This window comes from Rousettus aegyptiacus, unplaced genomic scaffold (genome assembly GCF_014176215.1).
Source record: "Rousettus aegyptiacus isolate mRouAeg1 unplaced genomic scaffold, mRouAeg1.p scaffold_m13_p_4, whole genome shotgun sequence".
In the NCBI taxonomy this organism is placed as follows: Eukaryota; Metazoa; Chordata; class Mammalia; order Chiroptera; family Pteropodidae; genus Rousettus; species Rousettus aegyptiacus.
This window is the reverse complement of record NW_023416307.1, coordinates 154,176,223-154,194,959: the sequence shown is the minus strand read 5'-3', so window position 1 is coordinate 154,194,959 and position 18,737 is coordinate 154,176,223. Positions and strand designations below refer to the sequence as shown.

The window sequence follows — 18,737 nt, the reverse complement described above, 5'->3', positions numbered from 1 at the left end:
TCATCTCCCCAGAGTGACCCAGGACAGGAACCTGCTAGATGCGGTGCTCTGGGATGGAGCCAGCACTGTCCGCCGAGCCGGCTTACTGGCCGTGGCGTAGCGTGCAGGCGTCAGAGAATGCCGGGCAAAATAGTTCTCCTGCTGGTCCGGGCCGAAGGGAGAAGGAGCAGGGCTGGCCGCTGACCCACAGCGCCTGCCCAGGGAGGCGAAGTGAGAGGGGCGCGAGGCTGGGGCTCGCGGTGCCTCTGGGGGTGCTCAGGCAGCCGGTTCCTCCGGCCATGCTGACCGTGGGAACGGTAGCAGCTTTCCGTCCAGGCTGGGGTTGGGGCTGGGGGCAGGGAGGGCCTCTGTCAAACGTAAGGGTGCTCCTGTTTCTGCACCCAGAAACCCAAACCCTGACTGTGCAAAAGGAAGCAGGCCCCGCCAAAGGCAGTCAGCCCCAGGTAGAAGCAGGAGCACTTGGCGGGGCAGAGGGGAGGACAGACTGGGCCTGCGTCCTCGCCCACCCCCAGGCCTGCGGTCCCTGTGCCGCCTCCTGGTGCGAGGGCCAAAGCTGCGGGGGCTGGGGCTGCGCCTTCCTCCCAGAGGCCCCGCTGAGCACCCGCTGCCCTCCTGCAGGCCGGCACCGTTGTCTGGATCGGCATTCTGGTGTACACAGACCCAGCAGGGCTGCGCGTCTACCTCACAGCCCAGGTGACAGAGCAGAGCCCCCTGGGCGAGGGCACGCTGACGGCCATGCCTGTGCCTAGTGGCGTGCTGCCTGCCAGCCACCCAGACCCCGCCTTCTCCATCTTCCCGCCCGATATTCCTAAGTTACCCGAGAACCGTACGTTGCCAGGGGAGACGCCCGAGTCTGGGGGTCCAGTAGAGGGCACCCTTGACAGCCCCGTCCCAGAAATCACCTGGGGGCCTGAGGATGAGGAGCTTTGGAGGAAATTGTCCTTTCGCCACTGGCCGACGCTCTTCAGCTACTACAACATTACGTTGGCCAAGAGGTGAGTGAGCTGTTCCCGTTGCCAGCTCCCCCGGCGGTGGCAGCTCACCGTCCCCAGAGCACCCCCTTCACCCTCAGAGGGGAGCCCACGGGTTTGAATTCGGTTTCGTAGCCCATACTGGAGTGTGGCTGCTGGGGTGCTGGTGTCTGTGACAGAGCAAGGGTGGGGCACCAGAGCCAGGCTGGGCAGGAGCCTCCTGTGTCCTGCCCCCCCTTTGGGGAGGACTGCCCGAGAGGGTGGTCGTGGAGTTCGGCAGGTTGAAAGTCCCGTGTGGAGGGTAGGGAGGGGATGGAGGGCCAGCAGCAGGGGGCCCCTTCCCAGGGCGTCCTGGCTGAGGCTGCCCGCTGCCTGGTCCCAGGTACGTCAGCCTGCTGCCCGTCATCCCGGTCACGCTCCGCCTGAACCCGAGGGAGGCCCTGGAGGGGCGGCACCCTCAGGACGGCCACAGCGCCTGGCCCCCTCCGCAGCCCAGGCCCGATGGGCTCTGGGAGGCTGGTCCCAAGGGGCCAGGCATGGCACAGGCCCACAGAGACGTCACCCTGTACAAGTAAGGCCCGCGAGGAAGGGGCGGCCGGCGGGAGGGGTCCGGGCCCACCTGACTGCGTCCCGTCCGGCGCAGGGTGGCGGCGCTCGGCCTGGCCGCCGGCATCGTCCTCGTGCTGCTGCTGCTCTGCCTCTACCGTGTGCTCTGCCCGCGCAACTACGGGCAGCCTGGCGGGGGGCCCGGCCGGCGGCGCCGTGGGGACCTGCCGTGTGACGACTACGGCTACGCGCCGCCCGAGACGGAGATCGTGCCCCTGGTGCTGCGCGGGCACCTCATGGTGAGGGCGGCGGGGGCGGCGGGGGCGCTGGGGCCTGGGCCGCACCTGCACCGGTGCCCATGCCCATGGCCCGCTGTGCCCCGCAGGACATCGAGTGCCTGGCCAGCGATGGCATGCTGCTGGTGAGCTGTTGCCTGGCGGGCCACGTGTGCGTGTGGGATGCACAGACTGGGGACTGCCTCACGCGCATCCCCCGCCCCGGGTAGGTGCCGCACCTGCCCCAGCCTCTGTCCGCTGGCAGCAGCCTGCCGCCCTCACCCCGCCCTCCCGGCCCCTACAGGCAGCGCCGGGACAGTGGCAGTGGCAGTGGGTTTGAGGCCCAGGAGAGCTGGGAGCGGCTGTCTGACAGCGGGAAGAGCGGCCCAGAGGAGCCTGGGGACAGCCCTCCCCTGCGGCATCGTGTCCAGGGCCCGCTGCCACCTTCCCTCTTCAGAGACCAGCCGGACCTCACCTGCTTGATCGACACAAACTTCTCCGTGCAGCCGCGGCTCTCGGAGCCCACTCAGCCCGAGCCCCGGCACCGGGCGAGCTGTGGCCGCGCTCGGGACAACCCAGGCTATGACTTCAGCCGCCTGGTGCAGCGAGTGTACCAGCAGGAGGGGCTGGCTCCCGTCCACACGCCAGCCCTGCGCCCACCCTCCCCTGGGCCCACGCTGCCCCAGGCCCCCGAGGACGAGGGGTGCTCCCCAGAAAAGGGCTCCCTGGCTCTCTCCTGGGCCCCCAGTGCGGACGGCTCCATTTGGAGCCTGGAGCTGCAGGGCAGCCTCATCGTGGTGGGCCGGAGCAGTGGCCGGCTGGAGGTGGGCAGCAGGGCCGGAGGCCGGGGGGCTGTGGGCTTCTGCAGCCTGCACATGCTCACAGCCTCTGGGCTTGCAGGTCTGGGATGCCATCGAGGGCACACTGTGCTGCAGCAGCGAGGAGGTCTCCTCAGGCATCACGGCCCTCATCTTCCTGGACAAAAGGTGAGCGTGCGGGGCTGCTGCCTCAGCCCCGACAGCCAGCCCTTCCTGGCCAGGCTGCTCCGAGGTTTGAGGCCTGGCTCCCTTTCACTGAGGTGCGACTCGACTCCCCTTCTCAGTGCCACACACCTGTGGGCAGCAGGTGGTCCACCTCGATGCGAGGGGTGGTTGACAGGTAGGAAGCATGTAGCATCGGACCTGACACACAGTGAGCTCCACGTAACCACCACGACCCTAGGGAGTGAGCTCCCCCTTTCCTTTCTTACCTTTCTGAAGTCAGAGTTCTCTAATTAGCCTGTCAGTACGGAGCTTTGAGTTTCTTGGCTGTTTTTGGTTACAGAAAAATGCATTTTCACAACCTTCTTGTTAAAACTTTTCTTTCCTTTTGGTGCTGGACACTGCTCGCCTCCCTCAGCACGCCCCCTGGTGGTGGGTGTTCCCGGGGCTCCCTCTGCACACGCCCTGAGTGGTCTCCCACCCGCGACCCGGTGCCGCCTCCTGACTGCGGCACCTGCCTGTCCCAGGCTGGCTCTTCCTTCCAGGCCCACGGCCGTTTGTGGCACCGTCTAACGTAGAGCTGGAGCCTTTTGTTTCCTCAACTTCTGTTGGTGGCTGTTGTCACCCCTGCCACCGCCAGGCTCCTTGCGCAGGCTTGGCCAGCATGCTGCCCTCCAGCCTGGTCCAGTTCATTGGTTCCGCCACACCTGGAAATTCTTCCCTGCTGTGTGTGTGTGTCTGTGTTTAGTTTTAGGGAAGGCCCACGTGTCAGCCCAGCCTCCCAAGTTCCCGGTGAGCGGGGCCTGTGCTCGCCCGCCACCTTCCCCAGCTCTGCCACGGGCCCTTCAGATCCGTGGGCAGAGGTGGTAGACACGCGCTGCCTTTTTTTGGAGTCAGATTTTGAACCCTACTCACTTTGAGGCTTTAGGGCCACTGCCTGTCAGTCTGTGCCTAGAATTCTTAGATCCTTATTTCTTTATAGAAAAAGGAAATGGGGTAGGTGGCCCTTGGGTCAAAGCTGCTTTTATGTGGAGACAGCAGCCTTCCCGCCTCCTCGGATCCCGTTCCTTCGGCTGCAGACTGGAGGGGCCCTCCGCATGGCTGTTCTTTTAGTTTACAGTTTTACCATGACGTTCCCCGGGTGCCACTTGACAAGTTTAGCTCATTTACTCCTCATGACCACCGGGGCTCTGAGGGAGAGCCACCTGGCCATGTTCTCTTCCAGGATTGTGGCTGCCCGGCTCAACGGTTCCCTCGATTTCTTCTCCTTGGAGACCCACACTGCCCTTGGCCCCCTGCAGTTCCGAGGTCAGAGGGTCTGGGCTCGGCAGGTGCCTGCACCTGGTGGGTGGGCCGTCGGCAAGGTGTCTTCTCAGCGAGCCCTCACTTGGCCTGTTATCCCCAGGGCAGAGAAATTCCACCTCGCCCCCCACGTACAGCAGCAGCGACACGGTGGCCTGTCGCCTGACCCACACGGTGCCGTGCGCACATCAGAAACCCATCACGGCCCTGAAGGCTGCTGCCGGGCGCCTCGTGACCGGGAGCCAGGACCACACACTGAGAGTAAGTGTTGGCTGTGTCTCTTGGGCGCTGGCACAGGGGATGGGGAGCACTTGGGGACAGTCATGGTGAGGCTGGAGGTGTCCCGGATGAACTGTGGGAGGGATTGCCTGGCCAAAGTAGAATCTGGGAAAATGTCCAGCCAGAGCCTGATGCCCATTCCTCCCCCAGGTGTTCCGCCTGGAGGACTCGTGCTGTCTCTTCACCCTGCAGGGCCACTCGGGGGCCATCACAACTGTGTACATTGACCAGGTGAGGGGCCCATGGAGGGGGCTCGGGGTGGTAGGGGGTGTGGGAGTACCAGGCCAGGCCACGCACGCCCCCCACCCCCTAGGAAGCCCATGCAGAGCAAGGCTTCAGCCACAGAGCCCTGGCCTGTTCCCCCAGACCATGGTGCTGGCCAGTGGAGGACAAGATGGGGCCATCTGCCTGTGGGATGTGTTGACTGGCAGCCGGGTCAGCCACATGTTCGCTCACCGTGGGGATGTCACCTCCCTCACCTGTACCACCTCCTGCGTCATCAGCAGTGGCCTGGATGACCTTATCAGCATCTGGGACCGTAGCACAGGCATCAAGCTCTACTCCATTCAGCAGGTAGGCAGGTTGGAGCCACAGGACCCTTGAGTGTTTCATGGAAGGACTCAAGACACAGCCTGTCATGTTCTTGCCTCTAGGACCTGGGCTGTGGTGCAAGCTTGGGTGTCATCTCAGACAACCTGCTGGTGACCGGTGGCCAGGGCTGTGTGTCCTTTTGGGACCTGAACTATGGGGACCTGCTACAGACAGTCTACCTGGGTAAGAACAGTGAGGGCCAGCCCGCCCGCCAGATCCTGGTGCTGGACAATGCCGCCGTCGTCTGCAACTTTGGCAGCGAGCTCAGCCTGGTTTACGTGCCCTCCGTGCTGGAGAAGCTGGACTGAGATGCTCTGCGGAGCCAGTGCACTGGACCTAGCCTGGGGGGAGTGGCCCCAGGACTGCAATATTAAACTTTTTAAAAAACCACAGCTGCCCAGGGCCTTGTGTACCACTTGTCTTCCCCGCCGAGTTGCTCTGCAACCTCCAGCACCTGGTTAGACCCTCCTCAGCTCAGAGCTGCTGCAGGCAGGAGCCATACAAGAAAGGTATGGGGACAGGGTAGGGGAGGCCTTCCTGACCATCTCAGAGGTGTGGAAGTCAAGGATGGCCCCAAGGTCATCTTAGCATCAGGCAGTGCTGCTGAGGCTCCCTCCCTGAGGCAGCAGTGAGCAGACAATGGCCATAGAACAGGTTGGTTTATTACTTCAACAGCAAAGAGCTGAAAAATGTCAGGTCCCACAAAGGAGCAGAACCTGACCCAAAGCCTGCAATACATCTCCACCCCACAGGGGTACAGGCTGGACCAGGTAGGGCTAAAGGCAGCAGGAATGGGAAGAAGAGACCAGGCCCACCTGGATACGGAAGAGATGATGTAGTGTTAAGGACCAGGCAGGCAAAGCCTGTTCAGGTCTTGTTGAGTGTCCAGAGCGGATCCAGAAGGCTGAGGGGGTCATCAGTGGGCCTGGTAGCCCGCAGCCCCTGCCCATTGTGGGCCTGCAGAAAGTTCTGCTTGCTCATCCGCTGTTTTCCCCGCAAGGAGCTGTCCAGGGAAAAGGCCTCAGGGGTTAGAGATGCCAGCAGCTCCAGAGAGGAGGAGGGGGGCTCCAGACTGGGGGCCTCAGAGACTGGCTGTTCCTCCTCAGGCTGGGGGGCCTCAGGCAGGGGTGAAGAGAGAGGGGGTGGGGAAGAGGATGGGAGCTGGGTGGGCTCCGGGAGGCTGGGTGGCGGCAGCCCCGGGGGCTCAACAGGGCCCGGCAGGCAGGCAGCTGTTGAATCCAAGCCCCCAGGAGGCCGAATGCTGAGCTTGGCAATAGTGGCCTGGATGGAGCTGATGGGCACGTCTCCACCAAGGACCAGGTCCTGGGAGTCCTGAGGAAGGTGATTCTGAAAAGGAAGGCGTGACAACCAGGGTCCACAAGACTATGGCTGTCCCGGCAGCCCCCAGGGCTTCCATCCTCACCTTCTGGCTGATGTTTGTGCCAGCCAAGGGTTTGCAGGGCGGGGGCACCCCGTGGCGCTGCAGGACCTGCTCCACGTGCCTCACCACTGCCTCATGGCAGAACCTGAGGTGCAGCTGCAGGGACACGTGGCCTGGTGAGCTGGGCGAGGCCCCCGTAGCCACAGGGCGGCCGCCCGTCCCGGCGCCCGGGCCCTCACCTTCTCCTGCAGCATGTGTTTCCTCTGCTGCCGCATGCGCCGCACCAGCTGGGACAGCTCTGGGAGCCTGTTCCCGGCCTCCACCTCCTGCACGGCTGCGTAGAGCAGTGCGAAGGCTCCTGTGCGCCCCACCCCGGAGCTGTGGCAGGAGAGGGGTGTTACGACCAAGAGCCCCCGGAGGGAGAGCTCTCTGGCAGCTACCCCTCCTCCGCACCCTACCTGCAGTGCACGACAATGGGTGTGTGCAGGGGTCGCTGGTGCAAGTAGTGCGCGTGCACCTCCTGGATGAAGCGCAGCAGGTTGCTGGGGCTGTCCGGCAGGCCTCTGCAGGGCAGGGTCTCTGAGTCAGACCCGACCTGGGGCCCCCGCGCGCACCGCTGCTCCCCCCCCCCCCCCCGCGCGCTTCCAACCAGCCAGGGCAGCAGACGCACAACTCAGGCCACGTGGGGAAGTGCAGATGCACGAGTGAGCGCTTGAGGCTCTGGTCACGGAACTGCAGGCTCAGCACCCGCTCCACGTGGGTCTCAGTGGTGCGGACACTGCTCAGCGCCAGGCTCAGGGCACCGTGCACCATGGGCTGGCCTCGCTCGGTGGGGAAGTAGCGTGCCATCTTTTGCTGAGGAGCAAACAAAGCAGTTAGGGCCACTTCTCCAGGATCCTCCCAGGCACCCTCACCACCTCTCCCCCTCACCTTCTCCATCTCGGCCTCAGACACCAGCATGACGATGACTGACACTTTCTGCTCGTGCACCATGAGCCAGAAGTCAGCAGCTGTGCCGGGCAGAGGGGCCTGGGTGGCCACCAGAGGGGGGCAGTACGGCGAGAGCCCCTCCACGCGGCTGGCATTGATGTAGTCGTCCTTGCCTGAGCGCAGCACCACGCGGTTGCTGTCATAGGGCATGACGTCCTGGTGCCGGTTCTTCAGCGAGTAGCAGCGGGCAATGGCGATGGAGCGGCCGCGGGCGTCGTGTTCCTGGGCCTCTTGCAGCTCCCGCCAAACAGCATCCAGCACCCCGGCATCACCCAGCTGGCCCCGAAAGGCCTCCAGCTCCTGCTGCAACTGCTGCAGCCTCTCAGGGTGCTCATAGGGGTCCCGCTCAATGAGCCGCAGCGCCTGTGGCCGCCGGCCCTCAGCTGCGTCCACCTTAGTAGGCTGCAGCAGGGGCTGCCCACCCCCAGGAGGCTGAGTGCCACCGTGCTGGCTCTCCGGGCTAGAGGACAGCAGGTCTGCAGCTGCAGTGCCCCGGCGCAGGCATGGGGGTGGCTCTGCTGCAGGGGGCCGAGGAGGTACTGGGCCAGGCCCTGGTGATGGGGCAGGTGAAGGCACCAGGTGGGGACTGGGGGTGGCCTGACCAGCAGGTGAGGGTCCTCGGATGGAGAGTGGGGCTACCTGGGGGCCCAGGGGCCTGGGGGAAGGGGCAGGACCATACGCCAGGGCGGGATGAGGAGGCTGAGGCGGCCCAGGGCTAGGGAAAGGCAGCGCCCCCGAATGGGGGGGCAGGGGATCCTGAGAGGAGGCTGGGTAGAGCTGAGTATGTAGGGGTGCTGGCTGCCCCAGGACAGCAGGCTGCGGGGGGAAGGGGTAGGGCGGTTGGGGAGGTACGAGTCCTGCCGTCTGGGGGGGGAAGAGGTGCGGATGCTGGAGTGGAAGGGGCTGCTGGGGGGGCTGGGGCCCAAACGCTGCTTGTGTGGGATGAAGCTGGGGCCCCATCCTCGGGGCTGGAAAACCTGCGGGGATCCCAGGAGGAAAGTGGTGCTGGGCTGGGGGCGCTGCGAGAGGTGGCTTGGGCCCTACAGGATAGGTGTAGGGTGCGGGCACTGGCTGTGATGGAGGCACTGGAAAGCAGGAGTGGGGAGCAGCAGGGGTGGGGTTTGGCCGTGGCACTGTGTGGCTTGAGATAGGAGCCTGGATGCTATCTACGGTGGTGGTGGCTGGCCGGACCCCCAGAGCCAACTCGGGGCTCGAGAACTGGGGAGGTGGGGCCGACGGCAAACCTGCAATGGGTGGGGGTGGCCCTACCCCCCCATAGGGACTGCTCACCACGCCATGCTGTGGGGAAGATCGGGACACAAGGCCCAGCTCCGGTGCGTAGGCAGGGGGCGGGAAGACAGCGGGTCCTGGCGCCAGGGCCATTGCAGGGTGCCCTGGGGCCTGTGGGGCCCTGGGCTGCACCATCTGAGTGGGGCCTGAGTAGGTACCAGGGGGTAAGGGGCCTGAGAGATAGTGGGGTCCTGGGCCTGTGGAGGTGGAGAAAGGGCCAGCAGGAAAGCGGGGTGCAGCGGCTGCTCCCAGGACGGCGTCAGGGGGCAGGCTCCGCAGCTCCTCGGGCAGGTCTGTCTCCACTGCCTCCCCCTCCTCCCTGCGGGGCAGCAGTGGCTTGGGGGCTGTGGGCCGTGGTGGCGGCTTCTTCTTTAGCTCTCTGCGGGACAAGATAAGGAAGTGGAGCCAGACCCCCATCAGCCCACCCCAGGGCTGGGCTACAGCTACACAGAGGCCCGGGCGCCACACCCACCTGTCCAGGAGCTGTTGGCGGGCAGCCTCTCGGGCCTGGCAGGTGGCCTGCGCCCGTGCCAGAAGAGCAGCCACCTTGCTCTCCAGGTCTGCGTAGAAGTCCTTGCCCTCCTGGGACTTCTTCATCAGATCCTCATAGGCTTCAAATGAGGCCACCAGGGTCTGGAGCGTGGAGTTCCACCTGGCGGGCAGAAGGGCCAACAGGATGTGAGCACCGTGGCCAGGCTCTGGTGGGACACTGGGCAAGAGCACAGGGCCAGGCACTGACTTTTGGTCCAGGTCGCTGAGCACCCGCCGCACGGCCGCATACTGCACATTGGCCTCCGTCAGTGCCCGGAGGACGTTGTCCTGGGCAGCCAGGTTCTGTTCTAGGTAGACCCTCAGCTGGTCGTACTTCTTCAGCTGCTCCTCGAACAGCTTCTGAGGGTGTATCGGGGGTAGAAGGCAGACACTCAGGGCCTCACCACCTAAGGGGGGAGCCAACTCAGAGCCCCTCCATCCTGCTCACCCGCCTACCTTCATCTCCGAGTGCTCCGTAGTCACCAGCGATGCAGTAATGTCATCCTTCTGGATGAGCTCACGCAGCTGCTGTTCCAGAGACAAACGCTGGTCCCGCATCTCCTGCACCTTGGCCAGGATGCGCTTCAGGTTCTGCAGCACGGCCTTGTCCTCTGGGGGCAGCAGTGGTCAGTGAGGCCGGAGGGGCCCCCAGCTCTGCATTTCAGCGCAGGGGCACAGGACGGGCAGGGCTCACCTGCGGTGAGGGCTGGCGTGGGCAGGGCAGCCCGGACCTGGTCCAGCGGCCCGCTGAGAAGGCGCAGGTTGCCGACGTGCAGATTCATGGCGCGGTGCAGCTCACTGTTGGTGAAGGAGGCCTTCTCGTGGACCTCCATGTACTTAGCCCATTCTCGCCTCACCTCTGCCAGCTCGGCCTTGGAGACTGCCATGCTGGCCCCCGCCTGACCCACCGCCTCCTGAAGCTTCTGGTCTAGCAGCTCATCCTCCTCCAGCAGGTCCCTGATGTCCTTCAGGGAGGCTTCCACATCCGTGAACACACCAGACAGCACTAGGGTATGCAAGGGCGAAGGGGAACAGCTCCTGAAGCAGGCAGGCCAGGCACCCGCTCTGGCCCGCCCCCCAAGAGACACAACTGCCCCCTTAGGGAAGTGCAGCCCAACGCTTGCTGAGCGATGCAGGCACGGGGCGCACAGGGCACAGCAATCCACGGAGGCCTGTGCCAGGTGTCTGGAGAGGTACAACCTCCATCCTTGGTGAACGAGGCACGTGGAGAATGCGGCAGGTGACTTCCACATTCCTGTCCTCCACTTGCCCGCTCCCCACTCACTCACCCTGCATGGACTGGACGAGGTTCCTGACAGTGTCGGGCCGCACGCTGAGCGCCGCACACTTCTCCATGAGCTGCGGTGGGATGTGGCTGTACGCATCAAGGTTGTCCACCGTCTCAGGGTCCAGCTGCATTGAATCCATGAACTGGCTGTGGGGGCAACAGGACTCGGTGGGTGCTGACCCAAGTTCTTACACGTGAAAGCCGCTAAGCGAGCCCCCGCAGCCGACGCTAGATCTGAGGTCCTGGCGGAGCGCAAGTCAGCGTCCTGACCTCCGCTGCCTGGCCTGGCCCACAGAACATGCCACAAAAGGGACATCCTCCTCCCAAAACAGTGACTCTTCCCTTACAAATCTGGCACACAAGACCTCGGGTGGGGAGGCAGAGCTAGAAAACATTTCACTACTCTCCCTGTTTGCAGGCGGCACTGGGGACCCTATGGAGGTCTGGTGTGTGTAACCCCGATACCTCCCACCCCCAGTCCCAAACTCACTCAAGGACCTCGTTCTTGTCCTCAATCTTGGCCATCATCTCTCGAAGCAGCTTGGCTTTCTCTTCACTGCAGGAGAAGTGACAGCATTTGCTGGAAGCCTATATCTTTTTTTTTTTTATAACTTATTTTTCAGTTACAGTTGGCATACAGTACTACATTAGTTTCAGGTGTACAACACAGTGATTAAACATCTGTGTAACTCACAAAGTGATCACCCTAATAAATCTAGGGACGCTCTAACACCATATAGTTATTACGACATTATTGGCTATAATCTTCATGCTATACTTTCTATCTCCATGGCTATTTTTTAACTACCAATTTGTACTTCTTAATCCCTTCCCCCTTTTTCACTGATCCCTCTTAACTCCCCTTTTACCTGGCAACCCTCGAAATGTTCTCTGTATCTATGAGTTTGCTTCTGTTTGTTCTTTAATCTCTACGTATATATGCAATCATACGGCCTATGTCTCTTGAGACATCCCAAGCCCACCTGTGCTAAGGACAGGGCCAGCCCCTCTCACCCACCTGTACAGTGATGAGGCTTCATGGGCAGCCATAGGGACCAGTTTGGCAAAGATGTCAGGGCCTGTAACAGCTGGGTCTGTGGGGTTCACCGGCAAGGGCTTCACCAAGGGGGCGCCTGGGGGGGGGGGCACATAGTGGAGACCAGGCCCATGCAGACCTCAAGTTGGCCTCTGTTCTAGTCCCTGCACCCCGACCTCGATCCTCGGCCTCCCCTCAGCATCAGACCTTTTACAGGTTGAAGGGTGTCCAGTGCTGGGACAGCCTCATGGTAAATGAAGTCATTGTCCTTCTTGGCAGAATTATACCTGGGGGTCGAGAAAAGGGAAGTGAATGAGGATTCTTGGGTTATTGGCAGGGATCCAGAACCCGGCCTCCCACATGGGCCCCTGCTCTCTGTGTGACCGGTGGCTTCCTCCCAAGGATGCAGGCAGAGGGCCGAAAGAAAGAATCTTCCTAGCAAGAAAGAACCAGGGCCACCCCACTCAACAGACTCACTTTCCCCCGATGATGTCCATAGTGAAGCGAAGTGCATCTTGCACAGTGTCGGGCTGGCCCTGTGGGGTAGGGATGCGGGGGGCTCAGCAACGACCGAAGCCAGTGTAGGACAGCCCTCGGCCCGGCTAGGCTTGCTCCCTGGACTCTCAGGGCCGAGGAGCAGCCAGGCCCCTCCTCAGCTTTACCTTGGCCAACTTGATGGCTTCATTGAGCTTGTCCAGGGCACTCTGGAAGTACGCAACCTGTGGGGGACAGCGGGCAGTGCCTGGTCAGTCCTGCTTGGACTCTCCTTCTGCCACCCCACTGCGCCTGCCTGGCCATTAGGTGACCTATTAGAAGGCAAGAAACTGAGGAGGGAGCTGGTGCCAGCCAAGCCAACAGCACTGTGCTCTACCTCCAACCGGTCAGCCCCTTGGTGGGAAGTCCACTACGCCTCCTCGGTCCCCAGAAATGAGGGCTACATGGGGGACACACCAAGCCTGTGGCAGGGGGGTGTCCGGGGATGTAGGAGTGACAAACAGAGAGACCACCTCCCCTATCCTGTAAGAGAAGGGACCCCAATAGCATCTTACTAACAAGGCTGGAACCAGTCCTGAGTCTCCTCACCTCAACTCACTTACCTGCTCCCCAAATTTCTGCTGCTCTTCAGCCTGCTTTCCCATGTGCAGCTGAGGAGAGAGAACAGACGTCACTACTCATTCCCCGAGCTACGGCAACTCAGCCAGCCCAGCCCAGAGCCAGAGGCCAGGGCCCCTCACATGAGCCACAGCTGCGAAGTAGTAGATCTTCATCTGCACCAGCTTCTTCCAGTCCTTCTGGATCCGGCCCAGCAGCGAGGCGGTGTCGGGGTTCTCCAAGGCCCGGCAGGCCTCCTTGTAGTAATCCACCACCTGGGAGCCAGGACGAGGGCATCAGTGGGGCGCCAGCAGTAAAGCAAAGGCCTGCCCTCAGTCCTTTCAGGGCCACCGCCTGGCCCCATCCCTACCTGTGCGCTGATGCGGGCCACCAGAAAGCTCTTCCTGTTGTCCAACATCGACTTCTCCAGAAGGCACTCCTGAGCCTGGCCCTAGGCAACAAGTGCATGCACGCCTGCGCTCGCCTGGAGGCCGTGCCCCTCCCGGCAGGCGGACCACAGGGAACCCCTCTTCACTGTCCTCCCTCCTCCCACCCTCCAACTCCCAGCAGCACAGTCCTGCTCCGGATCCACCTGGAGCTCTGAGATCACAGCCAAGGCCCCTGATGTCCCATAACGCCGTCTACACAGGGTCCAGCCCGAACTGTCCTCTCCCCTGGATTCGACTCACCAGCATGAGGTTGACATTGAGAGTGAGGATCTGGCGACTCATGTCAACACTGAAGGCCTGAGGGAAGTGCTCGCGAAGGTAGGCGAAGGCGCCTGCTGCGCACTGGAAGTGAGTGCACGAGACCTTCATGCCCTGGGAGGGAAGACGGGGAGGATGGCCAGAGGCAGAGCCAGACCACCGCCTGTGGCCGCGCCCGTGGGGGGCGGGGGGGCGGTCCAACTCCGGAGTCTGAGAACGGTCAGCAGCCCTCCCCAGTTGTCCCCCCCCCACTGCCCCTCCCTGCTCCTCACCTCCTCGGACACCCGCTTGTCCATGGCCCCCAGCATGGAGTGCAGTGCCCCTGGGGAGGCAGAGGACACGGTGTCAGGGCTAGTCCGGGGCTGCGCCCCAGGCTGCCTGCACCTGTGCCAATGGTAAGGCAGAGGGGGCAGTGTTGTCACCCATGACCAGAAAAACGAGGGTCTGAGAACTGGGGCAGTTGGTCCAAGGACACCAAAGCTTGAGCAAATGGGAAAACTCAGAAGTCCAACCAAGGCCCTAAGTCTCCTGCTCAGTACCAGGCAGGGGTGCAGGTGAGGAAGGGGGGCTCCTGCCTCCAGCCTAGAGGTCCAGTGTTGAAGCTTAGGGACGCCTGCACAGGGCTCTAGGGCTCTCCAAAGCTTGGCCCTTGAACCAAGCTGAGGCTGTCACCAAGGCTGACAGCAGGGCTGGCTGAGGCCAACCATGTTCTCCTGCCTGAAGCAGCCCAAAGTGAAAAGTGGGGATGGGGGTACGGGCTGTTCAGTCGAAGAAGAGAGGCCATCCTGGGCACCTCCCCCAGCCGGAGCACAGAGCAGCAACACCGCAGGGCAGCCAGCCCAGCGGGGCCTCCCCGCAGCAGGGCGGCCCGGCCAGGGCCCAGGAAAGAGGCGCTGGCAGAGCTGCGGGGAAGGCCGGTGGTGGGCTCAGAATCCCAGGTCTTCCCTGCACCAGCCCCACTGCCCTTGTGGCCTGCTGAACTGAGATCCTGGGTTGGCGGGGCTGGGAGGCAAGGCCATGGGGAAGGGTTCAGGCAGCTCACCAAGGTTGTAGAGAATGCAAGCCTGCTCATACTTGATATCCTCATGGGCCACAGACTTGCCTGAGAAGATCTCGGTCCTGCAGACATGCCACAACAGTCATCTTATAAGGAGCTAGCCAGGGCCCTGATGGGACCAGCCATCCCCATGTAGGGTTGGAGGGAGGGAGGCCTAGGGAGACCACACCACGCCACTCCCCATTCTGAGCAGCAAGGAGAAGAAAGGAGAGGGCAGGGAAGGAGCACACGCAGGACCCAGACACCCCTGGGCTATCCCGGGCAGCCTAGAGGCTCCCACCGGCCCTGCCTGCCAGCTCTCACCAGGTGACAGGAACAGCAGCCTCCTGGCCTGAGCCCATTGGAACTCGACTCTGCAAGTAGTGGAGTTGGCCTAGGTACTTGCGGAGGACGCTGCAGCCCTCAAAGTCCCGTGGGACACGGACAGCATTCTGGAGGGAAGATGGGAGAAGCAGGCCTGCCATCACTTGGGGTAGAGGACGGGCAGGTGTCTGCCCACAAATGTCCAGATAATATGCATCAGAGTTGGTACACTGCACACTCCAAGGGATCTAAAGAAAGGCCGCTGCTGCATCTGCAGTCATTCAACGAACTGCCCCACTGGCCAGTGCTGGTGGACAGAACCAGCCCCACCTTTCTGGAAGGCAGTTTACAACATGCATTAAGATTTTTAACATACTAAATTGTGACCCGCAGTGCTATGTTATGGCTACCCACGCAAGAGAATGCAGCCACAAAAACTGAAGACAAGGATCTCTATTCACTGATGTTAAGATATTCATTACCTATTTATTGTTGGGCAAAAAATGTTTCTAACAGATGAAAGGTGTGATTTCATTTGTGTAAAATCCATATAGAAACTGATATCTAACTATGTATAGAGGCAAATATTTTAAAAATCTAGAAGATTATACACCAAAATGTTAAGTGATGATCCCTGGGCAATGGGGTTTAAGTAATTTATCTTATCCTATACATACACGCAGAGAGATAAAGATGTGTATTTAATTCTTTATATTATATATTCTTTATATTGAACATTTTCAACTTTTATTAGCAATAAAGCTATTCCCGTTTGGGGAAAAAAACAAAACCAAGCAAATGAGCCCTTTGCTCAAACAGAAGATCAGAGAGTATACCTTGGAGAGGCAGGTCACAGAGGGGGTGGGGCAGAACAACTGTGCATTGGCACCTGCAGGCGAGGACCAGAGCCCCGCCAGGATCCCAGCAGAGAGCTGGCCGTAACTGGCTAGAACTCCTCAGGACGCTACCACACCGAGTCCAAGCCCTCAGTCTGGGCTGCTCACAGACGGGACGTGCGTGCCCTGTGGGACACCAGGAAGGGTCCAGCACCTGTCCCACTTGCTGGCCGTGTTTAGGGAGACCCTCTCCCATCTGGGTCTTGGCCTCCTCTTTGAACAGAAATAAAGACCTTCCTTGTGGTAAGGCCTCTAGAAAGCCCAGTGCAAGGATGAGGTGTGTCACAGCCAAACTGCTGAGATGCCACCTAAAGGGGCCCTGTCCCACAGGCCAGGGCTTCTCGTCTTTCTCATCACCCCCTCCCATCACAACCTCCGCTTTAATCGAATACTACTTGTACTTGACGTTTTCCTTTAAGTCAACCCATTTTTAAAACTGGAGCCACATCCTAGGAAGAGGTTTGATGTGCCAGCTACACAGTTTTAAATAGTAAAGCACACACGAAAAGATTAAAATTAAAAATATTTGTCTTTGTACTTCCTAAAACCATCTTTGGGACATAATGGAAGCAATTTTCCCTCCAGGACATACAGATTCACCTTTGCCCTTTAATCCAACCAAGAATGCAGCCATTCTTGTCCCACACTGGCCTGTCTCACTGATGAACCGCATGGGGTAGGAGCAGAGCAGAACAGGGGGTCTTAAAGCTTTGACACACACCTCACCCACTCCCTCGCCCTCCAACCGCCCCCCACACCTGTCGGTTTTATTTTCTATAATCACAGAGCCAAAAATTTATTCCAGCCAAACTGTCCTTCAAAACCAAGGGAAAAATTAAGATATTCCTAGATGGTCAGAGTTTTGTACACCTCTGCTGTCTATTGAAAGTCAGCCCTCAACACAAGGGTTTAAAAAAAAAAAAAAGACATTCCCAGACAGACAAAAGCTGAGGAAATTCATTACCACTAGATTTTCCCTGTAAGAAATGCTAAAAGGAGTCCTGTAGGTTGAAATAAAAGGACACTCAATAGCAACTTGAAGACATGGAAAAAAAAAATCTCAGTAAAGGTACGTTCATGGGCAATTATAAAAGGTAATTTTATTGTAACAATGGTGTGTGACTTCACTTTTTGTTTTCTTTATAAGAGACTAGTAATATTAAAAAAGAAAAATTCAATTTATATAGCTTTTAAAGAATATAACATATACAAACATACCAATTAATCTCTGCTTAGGGTGGAAAAATACAATCTCCTACACTTCAAAATTTTCAATAAAAATTTTAATTAAATCTTTTTAGAACTAGTAAAAGTTGTTTTTAGCTACTTTAAAATAGAGTGGCAAGTAAGATGATTCACATTTTAACAATTTTCTTCTAAGAATGATGTCACCTTTAAAAATTAGGTCAGTTCCTTTACTTCAATACAATAAAGGTGACATATGAAAAACCCTCTGCTAACAGCACATTAACTGGTAAAAAACTGAATGCTTTTCCTCTCAGAGGAGGAACTAGACAAGGATGTCTACTTTCACTACCTCTATTAACATAATACTGAAGTCCCAGGCGGAGCAATCAGGCATGAAAAAGAAATAAAAGGCATCGAAATTGGAAAGGAGGAAGCAAAATTATCTGTTCAAAGATATCTGATATGTACAAAGCCCTAAAGATTCCACAAAAAAAAATATGTTGTAACTAAGAAATAAATTCAACAAAATTGCTAGATAGAAATAAGTATACAAAAATCACTTTTTTCTATACAATCACAATGAAAAAATTTTTAAAACCATTTACAATAGAATCAAAAAGGAAAAATTACTAGAAATAAACCAAGAAGGCAAAAGACTTGTATCCTAAAACTTTAAAATCTTGCTGAAAGAAATTAAAGACATTAAATGTCTTTTTGTCATTAAAGACATTATAAAAATGGAAAGATATTCTGTATTGATGTATTAGAAGACTTATTATTGTTAAGGCAGCAAAACTCCCCGAAGTGATCTACAGTTTTAGGTTTCACCTTTTAGAGATTCAATGCAATCCACATCAAAATCCCAACAGCATTTTTCTGCAGAAATAGAAAATCCATCCTAAAATTCATATGGAATCTCAAATGACTCCAAGTAGCCAAAACAATCTTGAAAAGAACAATGTTGGAGATCTCACAATTCTTGATTTCAAAACTTATTACAAAGCTACAGTAATCAAAACAGTGTGGTACTGGCATAAAGACATACAGACCAATGGGATCGAAGAGAGCCCAGAAATAAACCCTAACATATATGGTGTTACAGGCCTGACTGTCACAGCCGGTCAGCCTGAGGGTCAACCCCCACCCACTAACATGCCAGCAGCAACAGAGGCCCAACTACAATGGGAGGACACATACAACCCATACAGGAGACACCCTGGCACACCTGGCTCAGGTCATTAGAGACTGCCACAGGGCCCCAGAGGACACCTTCTACATAAGGCCACTCTGTCGCAACTGGAAGCCACAGAAAATCTACCTAATACATAGAAACGAACAGGGAGGCAGCCAAAATGAAGAGACAAAGAAACATACTCAAGTGAAATAAAAGGACATAACTCCAGAAAAAAGAACTAAAGAAAATGGAGACAAGCAATCTACTAGATAGTTTAAAAAACCAGTTATAATGAATTTGAGCGAATAGAAGAACTCAGTGAGAACTTCGACAGAGACAGGAAACAAAAAAGGAGAAATAAAACAAACAAACAAACAATTAGAACTGAAGAATACAAGAACTGAAACGAAGGCTACACTAGAGGGGATGGACAGAGTAGACGAAGCGGGACTGAACCAGCAATCTGGAAAACAAGGCAGCAGAAAACACTCAATCAGAACAGCAAAAAGGAAAAAAAGAATAAAAAAGAAATGAGACTAGTTTAAGGGACCTCTGGGATACCGAGTGTATCAACGGTCAGTCACATCCTAGGGGTACCAGGAGAAGAGAGAAAGGGACTGAAAACCTATGTGGAGAAATAATGACTGAAAACTTTCCCAGCATGGAGAAGGAAATAGACATATAAGTCCATGAAGGGCAGAGTCCTAAACAAGGTGAACCCAAACAGGCCCCACCAAGACACATCATGATTAAAATGCCAAAGGTTAAAAGACAATGAGAGAAGCTTAAAAATAGTAAGAGAAAAGCCAAAAGTTACCTACAAGGGAGCACCCATAAGACTGTCAGCTGATTTCTCAGCG

At 57.9% G+C, this 18,737-nt stretch overlaps 2 protein-coding genes across 4 annotated transcripts in view; one reads left to right on the top strand and one right to left on the bottom strand.

Moving 5' to 3' along the window:
* Positions 1-5,336, top strand: part of LOC107509118 (SREBF chaperone) — a 52,555-nt gene extending 47,219 nt beyond the window's left edge. For all 3 annotated transcript variants that reach the window (XM_036218515.1, XM_036218514.1, XM_036218516.1), the window contains 11 exons: positions 619-995; positions 1,354-1,542; positions 1,615-1,816; positions 1,903-2,018; positions 2,097-2,616; positions 2,693-2,778; positions 3,998-4,080; positions 4,178-4,335; positions 4,504-4,584; positions 4,720-4,926; positions 5,007-5,336. In XM_036218515.1, coding sequence (XP_036074408.1) covers positions 619-995; positions 1,354-1,542; positions 1,615-1,816; positions 1,903-2,018; positions 2,097-2,616; positions 2,693-2,778; positions 3,998-4,080; positions 4,178-4,335; positions 4,504-4,584; positions 4,720-4,926; positions 5,007-5,252 — 2,265 coding nt within the window. In that variant the 3' untranslated portion in view covers positions 5,253-5,336. The remainder of the gene's footprint in view (positions 1-618; positions 996-1,353; positions 1,543-1,614; positions 1,817-1,902; positions 2,019-2,096; positions 2,617-2,692; positions 2,779-3,997; positions 4,081-4,177; positions 4,336-4,503; positions 4,585-4,719; positions 4,927-5,006) is intronic.
* A 248-nt stretch (positions 5,337-5,584) lies between these two features.
* Positions 5,585-18,737, bottom strand: part of PTPN23 (protein tyrosine phosphatase non-receptor type 23) — a 22,881-nt gene continuing 9,728 nt past the window's right edge. The window contains exons 3-25 of the mRNA XM_016141399.2: positions 14,620-14,747; positions 14,302-14,378; positions 13,532-13,581; positions 13,242-13,373; positions 12,923-13,003; positions 12,696-12,827; positions 12,558-12,605; positions 12,123-12,179; positions 11,938-11,996; positions 11,668-11,747; positions 11,443-11,557; positions 10,915-10,980; positions 10,426-10,571; positions 9,831-10,142; positions 9,593-9,747; positions 9,345-9,496; positions 9,078-9,257; positions 7,256-8,984; positions 6,996-7,180; positions 6,784-6,888; positions 6,565-6,703; positions 6,368-6,481; positions 5,585-6,291 (exon numbers count right to left, since the gene is read on the bottom strand). Of these exons, the coding sequence (XP_015996885.2) occupies positions 5,812-6,291; positions 6,368-6,481; positions 6,565-6,703; positions 6,784-6,888; positions 6,996-7,180; positions 7,256-8,984; positions 9,078-9,257; positions 9,345-9,496; positions 9,593-9,747; positions 9,831-10,142; positions 10,426-10,571; positions 10,915-10,980; positions 11,443-11,557; positions 11,668-11,747; positions 11,938-11,996; positions 12,123-12,179; positions 12,558-12,605; positions 12,696-12,827; positions 12,923-13,003; positions 13,242-13,373; positions 13,532-13,581; positions 14,302-14,378; positions 14,620-14,747 (4,722 nt within the window). The 3' untranslated portion in view covers positions 5,585-5,811. The remainder of the gene's footprint in view (positions 6,292-6,367; positions 6,482-6,564; positions 6,704-6,783; positions 6,889-6,995; positions 7,181-7,255; positions 8,985-9,077; positions 9,258-9,344; positions 9,497-9,592; positions 9,748-9,830; positions 10,143-10,425; positions 10,572-10,914; positions 10,981-11,442; positions 11,558-11,667; positions 11,748-11,937; positions 11,997-12,122; positions 12,180-12,557; positions 12,606-12,695; positions 12,828-12,922; positions 13,004-13,241; positions 13,374-13,531; positions 13,582-14,301; positions 14,379-14,619; positions 14,748-18,737) is intronic.